At 38.3% G+C, this 19285-nt stretch overlaps 1 protein-coding gene across 2 annotated transcripts in view; it reads left to right on the top strand.

The window, feature by feature from the left end:
* Window positions 1-515: 515 nt before the first annotated feature.
* Window positions 516-19285, top strand: part of Ice1 (Interacts with the C terminus of ELL 1) — a 30737-nt gene continuing 11967 nt past the window's right edge. Inside the window, exons 1-2 of one of the 2 annotated variants that reach the window (XM_067776724.1) lie at window positions 516-609; window positions 671-2538. In XM_067776724.1, the coding sequence (XP_067632825.1) occupies window positions 756-2538 (1783 nt within the window). In that variant the 5' untranslated portion in view covers window positions 516-609; window positions 671-755. Of the gene's footprint in view, window positions 610-664; window positions 2539-19285 lie in introns of both variants that reach the window. The other variant, XM_067776723.1, reaches the window with a different exon arrangement.

Below are 19285 nucleotides of genomic sequence, written 5' to 3'. Positions count from 1 at the left end.
AAGCTATTTATTTTAAACAAATAAAAAACACGTATGCTTTTATCACGTACAAAATTAAAAACGTAATGAAATAAAGTAAATAAAAAGCAAAAAGTATTGTTTCATTTTTGGCGGAAATTAAAAAGGTAATTTATGATAGTATAACAGTCAAACCTGATATCTGCAGTAAACTATCATTTATGACACTTTTTGATAGTTAGAGTGTCAGCGCTGATCCAAGAAAAGGAATGAGAGTGAGCAGTACGGCTATATACTTAATCAGTAGGCCATGTTGGTGTATAAGAAAGAGACAAAAATTCACACGTACACAGTTGTTTACATCACATTTGCGCAAGTCCCCTTAAGTTCATGATAGAAAGTTTGTATGAGGCGCTGATCGTTAGGTTGACATTGCTGACAATCAGATGATAGTCAGTATTCTTGTAGGGATGTTGATCAAATAACCACAAAAGTGAAGTGCGGTGTAGTTCAATTCAATGTGGCCTTAGCTTTACAGTCATATTGACAGCTGTAAGCCGGCATGGCTTTGACAGCTAAACACATTTCGCTTAGCCCACCAAAGGCCGCAAACGTTTTTCCTGCGTTGTTTTCCGATATTCCTGCTTTGTGGTAAGTTTTATTTTTTTTAATGTTTTCTGATAGAAATTTAGTAAATATCGCAAAGTTCCAGGTGTGAAATGCTGCGCCACCCAGTTCCTGTGATGTAAACTTAAACATATTTCGCTCATTTCTACGCCCACTGTATAGCATTCGAGATGGCTGAGGAAGACCGCACATTTAACTACAACGATCTTAACTTAGATTTTTTGGAGCTCTCCCCACCGAGAGCTAAACCAGTCATAAGAAATGTGACACCTATACCCAGTACTCAACATTTTCGCTCCAATGCATTCAAGGCAAAACAGTTGTCGCAAAAAGTAGCCCAAAATGATTTGTTGGTCACCAAAATAGAACTTCTGAATAGAGAAAACACGGCAATGAGGCAAAAACTAAATGACTTTCAAAACTCAGCTTCTCAAATACAGGAACTCTATGAAAATGAAAAAAAGAAATGTAGCAACTTACAAGACCAATTCAATAAAGTGGAACTCAATTTAAATAAAATTCAAAAGCGTTCAGCACAACTGCATAACGATTTAGAGGAGAAAAAACTACAATTGGAACAGTTGCAGGCTCAAATAGAAGAAGACAAAGGCCCACTAACCTACACAGAATTGGCAATGAAATATTTGAAGTTATATCAGCATTTCGAGGAAGAGGAGATATTAACGAAGCAAGAAAAAACTATCTTTTCCGATCTAAGCAAATATTGTGAGGCGAAAGGATGCAAATCTGCACTTTTAAGATTGATGAAAGTTAAGAAGAAACGTACAAGTAAAAATACAAAAAATAAAGATGTGCAGTGCAATCTATTAGAGGCTGGATTTCAAACAAACCCAAAAGAACGTGCCGCACAAAGTACACAAACTTCAACATCAACGTCTAAATCTATTCTCACACAAACAGCCGACTTGCCATTAGTAGGAAATAAGCAAACTCAAACATTAACCAATAATGAAACAAAACCATTACAAGTTCTTTTAACACAAGGCGTACAAACCACACCAATTGAATTGCGTTCGCAAGGCACGCAACACATAACTATAACAACAACTCGCGGTACATCTACGTCGTGTTTTATAAAAAAACATAATGTTAGCACCTGCTTCCCGGAGCCTAATTTTGTTTCGCCTGTGACGGTTATGGTAGAAGAATTATTACAATTATATAACGTATCTCCTCTTAGTCCGATTTCTGATCCTGTGACATCATTAACAACAACGAGCGGACTACAAGATATACCAACAACACCTATAGTATTACAAGAAGAGCGTATCATGTGTAAATCCGTTGGCACATGCACATATTTATGTAATGTACAACGTCAAATAGATTTTATACCCATATATGCAAGCATTAAACGTTCAAAATCCAATTCGCCATCGCCTGCATGTTCTTGTGTTAGCATTAAAAATGAAGCATATGCCACACCTACTCCTTCACCACCTTTGCCAAGAGCATCTCCATCTCAATCACCACGTCCGCAAGTGTCAACAGCATCATCTCAAAATAGAAGTGCTTCTGATGTATCTGCATCATTAAATGATAACTTAAATAATATGAATCCTATGTTAACTGCATTCACACAATTACCTGAAATACAACCAGAAGTTTTTTCAACAATTTGGCAAATGGCTGGGCAAATGGTCATGGGCCTCTTGTATGCACCAACTAGTAATCGAATACGTTCCACGCAACTAAATAGTTCTAACAACTCCATTGATCAACAACAGTTTCATAATTGGTTATACAACTTGTATGAATCCATACAACTATCACCGCAACAAGGAACAACACCTGGCACAGCAACATCATCAGAGATAGCACATAGCGAATGCCCGCAAAATGCCATTAGTACGGAAAGGACCTTTGAGTTGAATTCAGAAACTAGTTGTATGAATAGAGCGCTTTTAAATAACATCAGATCTACACAAGAAGGTATGAACTATTATACATAACTTTATCATTTATATCACCACTACGCCATTTATATGTACATAGTATATATATATATATATATATACTTACCTACTTAATTGGCGCTTAACCGTCTAAACGGTTATGGCCGTCCAACAAGGCGCGCCAGTAGCTCCTTCGCTCCGCCAACCAGCGCCAATTGGTCACACCAAGGGAGTTTAAATCGTTTTCCACCTGGTCCTTGCAACGGAGTGGGGGCCGCCCTCTGCTTCCATAGGCGGGTTCCGATAGAAACACTTTCTTGGCCGGAGCATCATCTTTCATTCGCTTAACATGGCCTAGCCAGCGCAACTGCTGCATTTTAATTCGCTGGACTATGTTGATGTCTGCGTATAGCTCGTACAGCTCATTAAATCTTCTTCGGTACTCGCCATCGCCAACGCGTAGAGGTCCATAAATCTTTCGAAGAACATTTCTATCGAACACTCCCAAAGCCGCTTCATCTGCTGTTGTCATGGTCCATGCTTCTGCCCCATATAGCAGGACGGGTACGATAAGTGACTTGTAGAGTATGATTCTCGTTCCCCGAGAGAGGACTTTACTTTTCAATTGCCTACCTAGTCCAAAGTAGCATTTATTGGCAAGATTGATTCTTCGCTGGATTTCAGTGCTGATGTTGTTGCTAGTGTTGATGCTGGTTCCCAAATAAACGAAGTCTTTTACTATTTCGAAATTATGGCTGCCAACAGTAGCGTGGTTGCCAAGGCGCATATGCGCTGACTCTTTGCTCGATGACAGCAGGTACTTCGTTTTGTCCTCATTCACCATCAAACCCATCTTACCGCTTCTTTTTCCAGTTTGGAGTAAGCAGAACTAACAGCGCGGGTGTTTAAGCCGATGATATCAATGTCATCAGCATATGCCAGTAATTGCACGCTTTTATAGTATATTGTTCGAGTGCGGTTAAGTTCTGCAGCTAGTATATATATATTGTAACGAATTTACTTGCAAATCCTCTTATTTGCCCTTCTGCTAAGTTCGAATCACTAAACTGTTGAATAAATAACTCTCGATGAATAATGGAAAAATGGCCTTTATTAAAGTACTTCACAATAACACTTATACTTTGCAACTAGCTTGCTTAACAACAAAACTGATTGATAGCTCAAATGAAACTCACTCTTCGCCTCTACTGTCTCGCCTTTTATACTTTTTGATTTCTCATTGCATACTTCCAGGCTTTTCCATTCCAGAACTTACTAGTTAGTTTCAGTTACAAAATCGCCAGCCACAACTACGTTTATAACTTCTCATTTGAGTAATACTTGCACAAATTATTGCCCTCTCTTGTGAGCAATTCAGATAGGATATATGCATGTGTTTGTGCATTGTTTCTCCGCTGCTCGTATACGTACATATGTGTAGACGCAATTATTGATTCGTTTATGTAGTAGATACATAATGATTGATCTATGGATGTGCATGATATCACTGTTTAGCATCGGCTTAGAGTTGGCAGCACCCCTTAGTTTTGCTAATATTCGTAACACTGCCCTCCACCTAAGTCTGATCGTCCCGATCAGACAAATCTCCCGATCTAAACGTTGCCAGCCTTTCCAAATGGACCATTTCATTTTGGTTCGTGGTTTACCGATGGTTTGTATGCGGTACACTACATCGTCGATCCGTTTTACAACTTTGTATGGGCCTTCCCAATTACACTGCAATTTCGGGGACAAACCTTTTTTACGTTGTGGGTTGTATAACAGCACCAAATCTCCTTCCTGAAAATCTTCCGAATTAATTGCTTTATCGTATCTGGCTTTCATCTTGTCACTCATAATCTTTGTTCGTTGCCTTATCAGATCATGTATTTCTCTTAGCTCTTCTTCCAAATCACTAATGGATTTCTTGACATTTCTCTCCTCATTGGCATCTATCCCAAACTTCAAATCAGCTGGCAGTCTAAGGTCATTGCCAAAAATTACTTTTGTAGGGGTTTGGCCCGTTGTCTCATGCACTGCTGATCGGTAAGACATCAAGATTAATGGTATGCGGGTATCCCACTCTTTATGGTACTTGTCTACTACTTTCTTTAAGTGGTCCTCCAATGTTCTATTGAATCGTTCTACCATACCATCGGATTGAGGATACAATGCAGTTGTCCGTGTTTTTCGAATGCCCAATGGTTTACACATTTCCTGGAACACAGCTGATTCGAACTTCCTGCCTTGGTCAGAATGTAACTCCATTGGTACACCATACCTTGCAACCCAATTGTTTATAAACACTTCTGCTACTGTTTCCGCTTCTTGATTTGGGATTGGGTATACCTCTGGCCATTTGCTGAAATAATCCATAACTACCAGTACATATTTGTTTCCGCCGTTGCTAGTAGGAAATGGACCGGCGACATGCATAGCGATCCTTTCAAATAGCGCACCTGAGTTATATTGCTTCATCTGGCCATGACTTCGGGTTCTGGCCCTTTCGCTCTGCTGCAAACCTCGCAGTTCGCAATCCACTCATTGACCGACTGACGGCAACCAACCCAATAGAATCTCTGTTAATTCTTCTCGAGCGTCTTCGTGATTCCAAGATGACCTCCGCTTGGACCATTATGCAGCTCACTGAGCACGTCAGGAATCCTCTTTCTGGGAACAACTATCAGTTTCTTTTTTCTTTGACCATCCTAACTCTCCCATACTCGATGCAAGCAACCGAATATCAATTCTAAACTGTTCCACTGTGCCCAATATGACTTCGCAATGGGACTCTCTGCTGACATCTCCTCCCTGCTTGGTCTTTCGAGCCCATATGACAGATCTGTATCTTCTAGCTGACACTTTCTTTGTTGTTCCCTGTCCCATTCATCCGTACACGTTATATTCATTAGCCGGACATCTATAATGTCTTCTTTAGCCTCGGCCTTTGAACAGTGCTTGCATTTCAAACTACATGGTCTTCGTGACATTGCATCGGCATTTCCATGGGTACTACCTTTTCGATGCTCAATGGAAAAGTCATAGCTTTGTAGTCGCTTGATCCACCGTGCCAATTGTCCTTCCGGATTACGGAACTGCAGAAGCCATTTTAACGCTGCGTGAACTGTCTTGACACGGAATCGCTGGCCGTAGAGGTATTTGTGAAAATGTTTAATGCAGTCTACCAATGCCAACAGCTCTCTCCGCGTAACGCAGTAGTTCCTCTCTGGTTTTCCAATCGAACGGCTGTAATATGCAACTACCTTCTCCTGTCCATCGACCAGTTGTGATAAAACGCCTCCTATAGCATATCCACTCGCATCTGTATCTAGAATAAATGTTGCTCCTGGAATCGGATATGCTAACATTGGGGCAGTGCACAAACGCTCCTTCAATGTTTGGAAAGCCACTTTTTGCTCCTTCCATTCAAAAGCTTTTTTTTTTCTTGTAAGCTCATGGAGGCTATGGGCTACGCTGGAAAAATTTGGTGCAAATCGGCGGTAATATGTGCACAGCCCAAGGAAACTTCTCAATTCATGTAGGTTCTGTGGTCTTGGCCAATCCTTTACAGCCTCTATCTTTTCGTTCGCAGTGCAGATGCCCTTTGTCGTTATCTTGTGACCCAAATAATTTACTTCCTTTTTAAACAGCGCACACTTTTTGGGACGTAACTTCAGACCAGCGCCAGCTATTCTCTGAAAAACTTCCTCAAAGTTCTTAAGATGTTCATCAAAATTCTTGCCCAATACGATGATGTCGTCCAGGTACACCAAGCATGTTTTCCAATGTAGTCCTTTCAGTACCTGGTCCATGAGTCTCTCAAAAGTAGCTGGTGCATTACAAAGTCCAAAAGGCATCACTGTAAATTGCCAAAGACCATCACCGACACTGAAGGCTGTTTTCCCTTCTCCTTCACCTCAACTTGCCAGTAGCCGCTTTTCAAGTCCAGTGTGGAAAACCATTTCGTACCAGATAGCGAGTCCAGAGTGCCGTCAATTTTTGGCAATGGGTAGCTATACTTTTTTGTAACGTCATTCAACTTCCGGTAGTCCACGCAAAACCTCATTTTTCCATCCTTCTTCTTTACAAGTACTACCGGTGAGCTCCATGGACTAGCTGATGGTTCGATGACGCCGCTGTCGCTCATTTCTTGTATGATTTGACTCACAACTTCCCGCTTCGCTAGTGGAACACTACGTGGAGTTTGACGGACCGGCCTCGCATCTCCAGTGTCAATTTGATGTTTCACAACATTGGTGCGGCCTGGTTTGGAACCATCCTGGTCAAATATGTTCGCGTAGTTTAGGAGCAGTTGTTTTGCCTTGCTCTGATAGGCTTCCTCTAGCCCCTGCGTCCATGCGGTGATGTCATTTGAAAGATCAGTGTTACTAGATGAAACGTGTTCCTGGAGCTGTTCACAGTTAATAACTACTTCGGCCTCTTGGCATCTTCCCAAAATAGCTCCTTTGGTCAAATTGAATGGTGACTTGAACTCATTGAGTACTCTTACCGGAATACGTCCATCTTGTTTTGTCATAGCCAGGGTTTTTCCTACAAGTATGTTCAGTGCTGATTTATTTGCTGCTTCGACAACCTACGAATTGTTTGTCCCACAATCTCCATCAACCTTTGCACTCGTTTACTGCTGTAGCCTCTCTCGTAGCCGAAATTAAGTGGCACATCCATGTTCTTATATCGCATCGTCTTGCTTTGCATATCGATTTTGATGCCTATAAAATTGTGTAGTACCGTGACGTTCCCAATTGCTACTTCACATTCTACTTCTCCAATTACCTGGGTGTCCTCTCCCGTGGCTGTACGTAATCTTGCTCCAAGCAATGGTCTTATCTTCTTGCTGACTAAATCTGATCGAATGATGGAATGGGATGCACCCGTATCTACAGTCAGTAACCGTCCTTCTTCCAATTTGCGAGATAGAGATTATGGGGCATTCAATTGAGGGAGCCAGCTGTCGCCCCTTGCGGTTGACTCTTTAGTTTAACGATTGAGTGGACTTGGAGATTTGCTCATCTCCTTCAGCTCTGCGTTTACGACCACCCACATTGTTGGAACTGTTAGAGTTGGTGTTGCAATGTCGTGCAATATGGCCTGGGTTGCCGCACTTGAAACATTTAATAACTCCGGAATTTTTCTGTTGTTATCCCTTCAGTGCTTCCAAAATTGTGTCTACCCAATCTGGTCTTTGCACATCCACACGATGAGCTTTGTATGCTGGTTTACTCAATAGTGAGGCAGTTTCCTGAGTCAATGCATGTGATACCGTCTCTGCAAATGTTGGCTTTGGGTTTGTGTATGTGGCTCGCTTCGTTTCGACGTCCCGTATGCCATTTATAAAGCTCTGAATTTTTACTCTTTCGGTGTATTCCACGGGTGCGTCGGCATTCGCCAAATGTGCAAGCCTTTCGACATCTGACGCAAACTCCTGCAAAGTCTCATTAGCTTTTTGGTAGCGGTTTTGCAACTCTATTTGGTGTATCTGCTTCCTGTGTTCGCTTCCGTATCGCCTCTCTAGAGCGCTCATCAATGTTTCGTAGTTGTTCTGCTCTCCCTCGGGATAGTCTGTAGGATTTCAGCAGCAGATCCTTTCAATGCCACGAATAGTGCAGCAACTTTATCTTCAGCACTCCAGTTGTTCACTGCTGCGGTCTTCTCAAACTGAATCTTAAACACCTGGAAAGGAACAGAGCCGTCAAAAGATGGAGTTTTTACCTTCGTATTGCTTGCTGAAGCAACTGGGCGAATTAGTTGCAACTCCTGTATATGACCTCGCAATGTTTCAATCTCGGCATCGATTTTGTTCTCAAGTTGCAAAATTTTTGTGTCTTGCGCCTCCATCTTCGAAGAAATACGTCCTTCTTGCTCTTCCAGTTGTGCAGAGATCTGCGCTGATATTTGTGCCGACATTTCGGATATTCGTGCCTCTTGTGCTTCAATCTTCGATGTTAAACGGTTCTCCTGCGATTCCAGTTGAGATGCTATACGTGTCTCCTGTGATTCCATCTGTGATGACATATACGTTTTCTGTTCTTCCAGTTGAGTTTCCATCTTGGATGTAATCTGTGTCGACATTTCTGACATACGCGTTTCTTGTGCTTCAATCATCGATGTTATTTCTGACGACATTTCTTTTACTGTCGATGTTTGTGCAGATATTGCAGCCAAAATCATGTTCAAGTCTGTGCTCGTAATTGTCTGCGATGCTTCGTTTTTCTCTTCAATTTTTGTTGTTGTCTCGTCCCCATCAGGATAAAAGACATACTCATCCACATCAATTCCTTCTGCTTCCATTGCCTCTCGTAGCCGTGCCTGAAGTTCGAGTTTAACGCCGCTTGTAGCCAATCCACGGCTCTCCAACTCCTTCAGTTGCTGGATCTTCAATTCACTGAACTTTGCCATGTCCTTGTTGTCCTCTGGAATTTATTCAACAATTCCTCTTCTGACACCAATTGTAACGAATTTACTTGCAAATCCTCTTATTTGCCCTTCTGCTAAGTTCGAATCACTAAACTGTTGAATAAATAACTCCAATATTGAATAATGGAAAAATTGCCTTTATTAAAGTACTTCACAATAACACTTATACTTTGCAACTAGCTTGCTTAACAACCAAACTGATTGATAGCTCAAATAAAACTCACTCTTCGCCTCTACTGTCGCGCCTTTTATACTTTTTGATTTCTCATTGCATACTTCCAGGCTTTTCCATTCCAGAACTTACTAGTTAGTTTCAGCTACAAAATCGCCAGCCACAACTACGTTTATAACTTCTCATTTGAGTAATACTTGCACAAATTATTGCCCTCTCTTGTGAGCAATTCAGATAAGATATTTGCATGTGTTTGTGCATTGTTTCTCCGCTGCTCGTATACGTACATATGTGTAGACGCAATTATTGATTCGTTTATGTAGTAGATACATAATGATTGATCTATGGATGTGCATGATATCACTGTTTAGCATCGGCTTAGAGTTGGCAGCACCCCTTAGTTTTGCTAATATTCGTAACAATATATATCTTTAGCATAATTCACAAAAGCCCTAACCATCAAATTTAAAATTTTACAGGAGAAGCAAAAACATTTAATTTTTTTATATTCACTACATACAAAAATGGCTTTTTAAAAGTGGCATAACTCCGTTGTTATTGGTTCTGGCTCTATAGAATTTTTACTGGAGGTGTATATTAATATACCGTACCAAAATTTGTGAAAATCGCAGTTTTGAAAGATCTGTTGGTTAGTACCTTTGTGAATTAAGCTAACGATATGTAACTTACACGAGCTGGTTAAGAAGCTTAGATTATTCACGCTGTAGGCATGCCTTTCAAGAGTAAATTACAGTCCATAGACCCGAAGGTTGGAGTGGTAAAAAATGGTCCTGAAATAGGCTGATACCAGAAGTTGCTAGTTCCGGATTCAGTCCGAAAAAAACTGTCCCTCTGTGTAACAGTCTCCAAACATTCAGAAAGTGTTCCTGCGGATCAACCAACGATATATTTAAGAAGGGAAATTATATCAACCATTTTTACTTTATTCTGTTACATGAAGAAAGTTAAGACTTAGGGGAATATATATTGATTACATAACATGGGACACGTATCAAAAGCAGTCGCTCTCTGGTACAATACACATTTATGCATCCAGATTGGTAGCCAACAAACTTCCGCTGAATAGTTAAACTAAAAACGTAAAGTTCACCTTACTTTCACCGATCTAATGCTTATGCAAAGCAGGAGCTTTGGTAGAAACTAATTTATGGTCAGTAAAAATAAATTCTATAAATGGGTGCTACCGTAAAACTGTCAACCAAGAGCAAACAAAAAGGAAAATTTTACTTAGGATAATTTTAAAGAAGTAAATCACATCCCAGCCAGCATTTTTTGAAAATTTTGATCAAAAAATATTTAAATATCATACCCCAAGATGATTAAAAACGTTCAAATTTAAAAGCATTTTCGGTTCGAAAATTAACGTATCGTCGGGAGAAAAATGTAACATAAATGTGATTATTCTTGAATAATCACTTATGATTCCTATTTCAAAACGCTTTTTATTCATATTTGATGTCATTGTAAAATTGAGCTTTAATAGTTTTAGAGTAATATTTGACTGTTTTTCATAGTCATTTTCTGATCATATTCGTGAATATATTTCAATCGTTTTGGTTGAGATTTTTGAATCATTTTTGAATGCCATTATAATGCATTTATTCTTCATATCTCATACATAATAATCTTATTTCAGCAGGGGAAGAAAGCATGCGAAAGTGAGCTATTCGAACCACAGCTTACTCGCAAACAAACTTGACCGATATACACCTGCGACAACAACATCCAACATCAGCATTATCGTCTGCATCTTAAAATACGGATACGATACGGGATGTTGAAGCCGTATCCAGGTATGTCAAGATAGTTTCACTTACCTGGGGTTCAAATAGCTCACAACATATGTATATATTTATTGTCCAATCATTATGTATTTTCTGGGAAGCTGAAGGGGAGAAATGGTTAGGGAAATCTTCGTTCATGAGCAGCATTACATTATTTTTGTCTTGAAGAATATGTTTTGCATAAATAATAAAATTATTATATATTTTTTCTTAGCTTCAAGATTGAAAAAATATGTGTATGTGAAAAAAATAAAATTTTTAATGAAAAGTAAAATTTCAACAAGTATAAAATTAATTATTCAGTCAACAAATACATATATTCATAAAAGATTCAGAAAGGTGAATGAAAAATGATTATAAATTTTTAATCACCTAAAGTAAACACATTTGATTCAAATATGATTCCAAAATGTGACTGAAAAACTGTATTCAGTTTTCGATCATCAAAGGTAAGGATATTTGATTATTCTTTTTGTTGGTTTTTATGAAATATTAAAATTTAGTCATTAAAGGAACTCTAAAATGAGTCCAAAAAGTGATCGAAAAATGCTTTTTAGTTTTTCATCATCAAAAGTATTCATATTTGATTATTTCTTTTGTTCAATTGTATGATAACTCATTATTTAGTCAGAAAGAGTAATCAAATTGTATTTATATGTGGGGAAATTCAAAGTTGAATCACCTAAATGCTGAGTGGGTATGTGAAACTGAAAGAATAAGCTTCTTTTTCAGCTAATGAAAAAAATAATAAAACTGCGTGATGGTTTATAGAAAAGTATAGAAAAAAATGCTAAAGAAGGCACTTAAATATAATATATGAGAAGTTCCTTGATCTAGCCCAAGCCTCCAAGAGGGATAATGAAAAATCTCCGTAAGCACTATTGTGGCTACACTATCAAACTCGATTAGTCAATCGAAAATGCAACATTGTGGCGTGTAGCAAATATCCTCACTAATTTTCATAATTCAAAATTCATAATTCACAAATTCATACATATTGAAATAGACTAATGGTGGTTTCTTTTCTACACGAAAATGTCGCCTTCACGCCAACCCTTCAAAAGGTTGTGTTCTGTTGTAAAATCAGCTTAGCCTCAATAGAGCGCATCATTATCTTTTCTCAACAACCCACCCCTAAAAATGGCCAAAAATGCAACATTACTTGCACTCGCTGCCATTGACGGTGCAGAAAACAGCCCTGTCAACAGCGTTGCCATATACTTTTTTTCCAAGTCGTCAAACGCCACCCAAAAAATCGTCATATCTATGCCAACAACCAAAGTCGAGTTAGGACGAAATTGGGTTATTACCAGGTGCCGTACGATGAGATTGCCGGTTTTATTCAACAATATTATCTTTAAAAGCGGTTTCCTGAAAATTTCCTTTATTGTTATTTCTTGTTGCCACATATAACATGTAAAAGCCTCTTTTATATTCAGTTGAAAAAATTTGATTGAGCCATGTCCGTCCGTCCGTTAACACGATAACTTGACTAACTTTTGAGGTATCTTCATGAAATTTGGTATGTAGGCACTCATCTCAGATCGCTATTTAAAATGAACGATATCGGAATATAACCATGCCCACTTTTTCGATATAGAAAATTTCGAAAAATCGAAAAAGTGCGATAATTCATTACCAAAGACGGATAAAGCGATGAAACTTGGTAGGTGAGTTGAACTTATGACAAAGAATAGAAAATTAGTAAAATTTTGGAGAATGGGCGTGGCACCGCCCACTTTTAAAAGAAGGTAATTTAGAAGCTTTGCAAGCTGTAATTTGGCAGTCGTTGAAGATATCATGATGAAATTTGGCAGGAACGTTACTCCTATTACTATATGTATGCTTAATAAAAATTATCAAAATCGGAGAATGACCACGCCCACTTTAAAAAAAAAAATTTTTAAAGTCAAATTTAAAAAAAAAAGTTAATATCTTTACAGTATATATGTAAGTAAATTAGGTCATCATTCAACTCCAGTAATGATATGGTGCAACAAAATACAAAAATAAAACAAAATTTCAAAATGGGCGTGGCTCCGCCCTTTTTCATATAATTTGTCTAGGATATTTTTAATACCATAAGTCGAACAAAAATTTACCAATCCTTGCAAAATTTGGTATAGGCTTAGATTCTAAGACGATAACTGTTTTCTGTGAAAAAGGGCGAAATCGGTTGAAGCCACGCCCAGTTTTTATACACAGTAGACCTCCAGACCTTCAGTCCTTCCGCTCGGCCCTTAACACGATAACTTGAGCAAAAATCGATATATCCTTACTAAACACAGTTCACGTAATTATCTGAACTCACTTTGTATTGGTATAAAAAATGGCCGAAATTCGACTGTGACCACGCCCACTTTTTCGATATCGAAAATTCCGAAAAATGAAAAAAATGCCATAATTCTTTACCAAATACGAAAAAAGGTATGAAAAATGGTAATTGGATTGGTTCATTGACGCAAAATATAACTTTAGAAAAAACTTTGTAAAATGGGTGTGACACCTACCATATTAAGTAGAAGAAAATGAAAAAGTTCTGCAGGGCGAAATCAAAAGCCCTTGGAATCTTGGCAGCAATACCGTTCGTGGTATTACATATATAAATAAATTAGCGGTACTCGACAGATGATGGTCTTGGTCACCCTGGTCCACATTTTGGTCGATATCTCGAAAACGCCTTCACATATACAACTACCACCACTCCCTTTTAAAACCCTCATTAATACCTTTAATTTGATACCCATATCGTACAAACACATTCTAGAGTCACCCCTGGTCCACCTTTATGGCAATATCTCGGTAAGGCGTCCACCTATAGAACTAAGGCCCACTCCCATTTAAAATACTCATTAGCACCTATCGTTTGATACACATATCGTACAACACATTGTAGATTCACCCCTGGTCCACCTTTATGGCGATATCTCGAAAAGGCGTCCATCTATAGAACTAAGGCCCACTCCCTTTTAAAATACTCATTAAAACCTTTCGTTTGATACCCATATTGTACAAACGCATTCTAGAGTCAACCCTGGTCCACCTTTATAACGATATCCCGAAAAGGCATCCACCTATAGAACTAAGGTCCACTCTCTTTTAAAATACTCATTAACACCTTTCGTTTGATACCCATATCGTACAAACACATATAGATATCTCGAAAAGGCGTCCATCTATAGAACTAAGGCCCACTCCCTTTTAAAATACTCATTAAAACCTTTCGTTTGATACCCATATTGTACAAACGCATTCTAGAGTCAACCCTGGTCCACCTTTATAACGATATCCCGAAAAGGCATCCACCTATAGAACTAAGGTCCACTCTCTTTTAAAATACTCATTAACACCTTTCATTTGATACCCATATCGTACAAACAAATTCTAGAGTCACCCCTGGTCCACATTTATGGCGATATCTCGAAAAGGTATCCACCTATAGAACTAAGGTCCACTCCCTTTTAAAATACTCATTAACACCTTTCATTTGATGCCCATATCGTACAAACAAATTCTAGAGTCACCCCTGGTCCACCTTTTTGGCGATATCTCGAAAAGGCGTCCACCTATAGAACTAAGACCCACGCCCTTTTAAAAAACTCATTAACACCTTTCATTTGATGCCCATATCGTACAAACAAATTCTAGAGTCACCCCTGGTCTACCTTTATGGCGATAGCCCTAAATGGCGTCCACCTATAGAACTATGGCCCACTCCCTCTTAAAATACTCTTTAATATCTTCCATTTGATACACATGTCATACAAACACATTCCAGGGTTACTCTAGGTTCATTTTCCTACATGGTGATTTTCCCTTATTTTGTCTCCATAGCTCTCAACTGAGTATGTAATGTTCGGTTACACCCGAACTTAGCCTTGCTTACTTGTTAATTTATTCCGTTTTATTTTATAAATGACAAAAAACGTCTTAAAAGATAAATTTTGTATTACATATAAAGTCCGGATTTAACTTTTATTCCCGGACTTTTATTTTTAAAAGTCCGAGTTTAACTAGTTCTATCGGACAAAAAAAAATAATAAAAATACAGATTTTACTTTTATATGTGGACTTTTATGGAAAAAGTTCGAAAAATAAAAAGGATGCAGGATTCGACATGATATTGCTATAGGGATACCTGGGAACTCAAACACCTAGGATAATTTTTTGACCAGGACTTTTACGACTCCAAAAAAAATGATTTTCCGTCCCTGATCATAACAATAATAAGATAAAATAATTATTTTTAGGCGTTGAGCTCGATTCGAACAAGCGATCTTACAAATCAGTAGGCCGATATAACATAAAAAATTGTAAGCTTGAGCCAGCAAAATATTCCTTTTTATGTATCAGTTTCCAGACGGTTTCTGATTTTTATTTTGTTTAAATTTATTTTAGAAAAATTCGTTCTACCAGATGAAAAGAACAACTTCTTTGGGATCCATGAAACTTAAGTTTTGTAGTACAACATTGTTAAAATCAAAACGCTTTTTAATTTGATCATACAGTTCACTATAAAAATAACACAACTAATAACTTGTTTAAATTTTACTTTTTCTTGCTCGGAAATGTTAGAGGCAGTCTTAAATCGTAATTTTTCATTAGAAAATCATCCAAGCGTCATTCTACTTGAAAATCGTCAAAATGACGACGGCGTCGTCAATCTGTTAACGCTGCCTGTCAATTAGCTGATGAATCACACGAAGCTAAAGCGAATGCTATGAATCACACGAAGCTGAAGCGAATGCTATATATGTACCAGGGATGGGCGTTATCAACAAATTTGAATAGCCATTGACGAAAAAATAAAGAATAAATTTTTATTCATTATTCAAGAAAACTTTAGTGATGAATAACATGGTATTTTTTATTCAAGCATTTCTTGAATAATGAATAACATTTTCTCGTTATTCAAAATATTGTAATTGAAGATAACCGCCCATTCTTATTTTTGCAAATTTTGAATAAAGAGTTTAGTTATTATTCATTATTTACAAAATATGGAATAACAATAAAATTTTAGCTTTAATTCAGTTATTCAAAAATAAATAAAAAGATGATACAAAAATTTTAAGGACTACCTTTATATAAATGGACCAAAAAATAGGAGGCAATTTTTCCTTTAATACAGACATAATCTTGTTGAATTTTGAATAAAAAACTTTAACAAAAGCTCTTGTAAAAGAATTTTGGGATTTAAAACTATGAAGGTGGAGCGCAGTCTTTCAATTTAAGGCAAACCATGTACTTGGGATTAACTAATTGATTATTTAAATTTAAGCACGCACTCTACCTTTATAATTTTAAATTCCAAAATTCTTTTACAAGAGCTTTTGTTAAAGTTTTTTATTCAAAATTCAACAAGATTATGTCTGTATTAAAGGAAAAATTGCCTCCTATTTTTTGGTTCATTTATATAAAGGTAGTCCTTAAAATTTTTTTATCATCTTTTTATTTTAATTGTTTTAGTGCTGCCTACAAAAAGGCATTTGGAATTTTGGGTTCTGACTCACGGCCCAAGTTCCAAGTCTCTAGCTCACCGGGAAGTTACTTAAAAATCGATTGCAAGATTCCCCTCGTTTTTCAAGGATTTGCAGTTATCTTGACTAGCGCGCCACATAGCGGAAATTTGTTTTCTATAAGTTGTATTGCCACCAGGCCTCAAGTTTCAAGTCTCTAGGTAACCGGGAAGTTAGTTAAATATGGATTGAAAGATTCCCAAATTAAAATTTGTTTTCTTACCATTTCGATCCGAGTGCGCCACCTAGCGAATTTTTTTTTTTTTGATCAAATGTTGCATTGTCACTGGGTTCTGACCCACGGCCAAGTTCCAAGTCTCTATGTAACCGGGAAGTTAGTTAAAAATGGATTAAAAGATTCCCGAATCAAAATTAATTCTCTTAATATCTCGATCCATGCCCACCTAGCGAAATTTTTTTGATCAAATATTGCTTTCCTACCAGGTTCTGACTCACGGCCCAAGTTTCAGGTCTCTAGCTCACCGGGAAGTTACTTAAAAATCGATCGAAAGATTCCCTTCGTTTTTTCAGGGATTTTCAGGGATTTCCCTTTATCTCGATTCGTCTGCCACCTGGCGGCATTTTGTTTTCCACGAATTGTAGTGCCGTATACTCGCAAACTATGTGCTAAGTTACAAGTTTCTAGGTAACCGGGAAGTTAGTTAAAAATGAATTAAAAGATTCACAAATCAAAACTAATTTTCTTAATATCTCGATCCATGCGCCACCTAGCGAAATTTTTTTGATTCATATCTCCCGCTCACCGGGAAGTTACTAAAAAATCGATTGAAAGATTCCCCTCGCTTTTCAAGGATTTGTAGTTATTTCACTTCGCACGCCACATAGCAGAATTTTGTTTTCTGTAAATTGTATTGTCACTAGGCCTCGAATTGTGTGCCAAGTTTCAAGTCTCTAGGTCACCTGGAAGTTAGTTAAAAATGGATTGAAAGATTCCCAAATCAAAACTAATTTTCTTAATATCTCGATCCATGCGCCACCTAGCGATTTTTTTTATCAAATATTGCATTGTCACCGGGTTCTGACTCACGGCCCAAGTTTCAGGTCTCTAGCTCACCGGGAAGTTACTTAAAAATCGATTGCAAGATTCCCTGCGTTGTTTCAGGGATTTTAGTTTATCTCGATTCGTCTGCCACCTGGCGGCATTTTGTTTTCCACGAATTGTAGTGCCATCGACTCGCAAACTATGTGCTAAGTTTCAAGTCTCTGTATCACCGAGAAGTTAGGTAAAAGTCGATCACAAAAGTTCCATTTTAACCCTTATGTCAACGGCAACACCTGGGTATGTTTTGCGTTTTCAAAACGCTGTAGCTCTGAACTGGATAATCGGATCGACTTGAAGTTTCGTGATATCCTAGCGAAAACTGTTTTACGCAATAGTCCCAATTTTGGTTAGGATTGGATCATCCGTTTGGTAGATAAAGCCCATTTACAAAGTTGCACCCTTACGTCAACAGCATACATACCTGGGTATACCATACCATATGTATAGTAAATCGCATGCAAATATGATAATATTTGAAAAGTATAGTTTATTTTGAGTGAAAAAAATACTTATGGCATAAAAATTATTATAAATTATAAAATACTTATGAAAAAAATATTAAAAAAACTACGAAAAAATTTAAAATTATTGAAATTCAATTACATCTATCGCATTGCGGCAAGTCTTTGGAATGCTCTGCGCACACTGGTTTGTTGCATAATGTGCATGCTTTACGAGTAGGGCGTCGTTTGGAGCAGATGTAGCAATTCCCCTTTACTTTTAGGCGTCCCGTACTATCACGCTCCTCCGCTTCATGTGCTCCAGCATCCACAACTCGGATGGGCCTACCTATCATGGCTTCGATGGCGTTGCGCGTTGAAAAAACTCTGGATATTCTGCTGTTATTCGCCCTTCTCTCTATTTCTGGCATGCATAGTTGCTCACTTAGCTGATGGAGAAACATCCTACGGCGGCTTGTATATGACTTCAGGTGAGTGTTGTTGTCAACGTATATTATGTATGCAGCAAACGCAGCAACGTCCACAATATTATAAAAGAAAGCCAAAGGCCATCTATTTGTGCGCCGCTTGGTACTATATTCGGACAAGCACATGTCCATGCTATCAACTCCACCTTTGGTTTTGTTGTAGTCCAATATAAGCAATGGCTTCTTCTTAGGACCGGACGTTTCTGTTGTATAATGAGAAGTGGACAATAATACAACTGCCTTGTTTTTCTTGGGCACGTACGATACGGAACCGAGCATAGGAGACAGATATACCAAATGGAGTTACTGAACCGCTTCCAGAGGGCTGGTGAAACATTGCAAGAGTTTGCGTCGGATGTTGAAAGGCTGGCACATGTAGCGAATGCGGACGCACCCGTGGAATACACCGAAAGGGTAAAAATCTAGAGCTTTATTAATGGAATACGGGATGTCGAAACGAATCGAGCGACATACGCAAAACCTACATTCGCAGAAACATTATCACATGCTCTGATTCAGGAAACAGCTTCGCTTCTGTGTAAGCCAGTTTTCAAAGCACGCCGTGTGGAAGTGGAAAGGTCAGACTGGGTGAACACAATATTGGAGGCGCTGAAGGGATCACAACAGAAAAATGACGGAGTTTTGAAGTGTTTCAAGTGCGTTAACCCAGGTCACATTTCTCGTCATTGCAGCACCGGTCCTGGTAGTTCCAACTTGGCTGGTCGTAAACGCAAAGTTGGAGGAGATAAGCAAGAGCGAGTCCTGTGATATCTATCTCGCAAATTGGAAGAAAATCGAGTAGTCTTACCGTCAGAGGAAATGTGGTTGGCAAGGAGCGTTTACTGACTGTAGATATGGGCGC

Source organism: Eurosta solidaginis, chromosome 3 (genome assembly GCF_040869045.1).
Source record: "Eurosta solidaginis isolate ZX-2024a chromosome 3, ASM4086904v1, whole genome shotgun sequence".
Lineage (NCBI taxonomy): Eukaryota > Metazoa > Arthropoda > Insecta > Diptera > Tephritidae > Eurosta > Eurosta solidaginis.
This window is presented reverse-complemented; position numbering and strand designations above follow the sequence as displayed.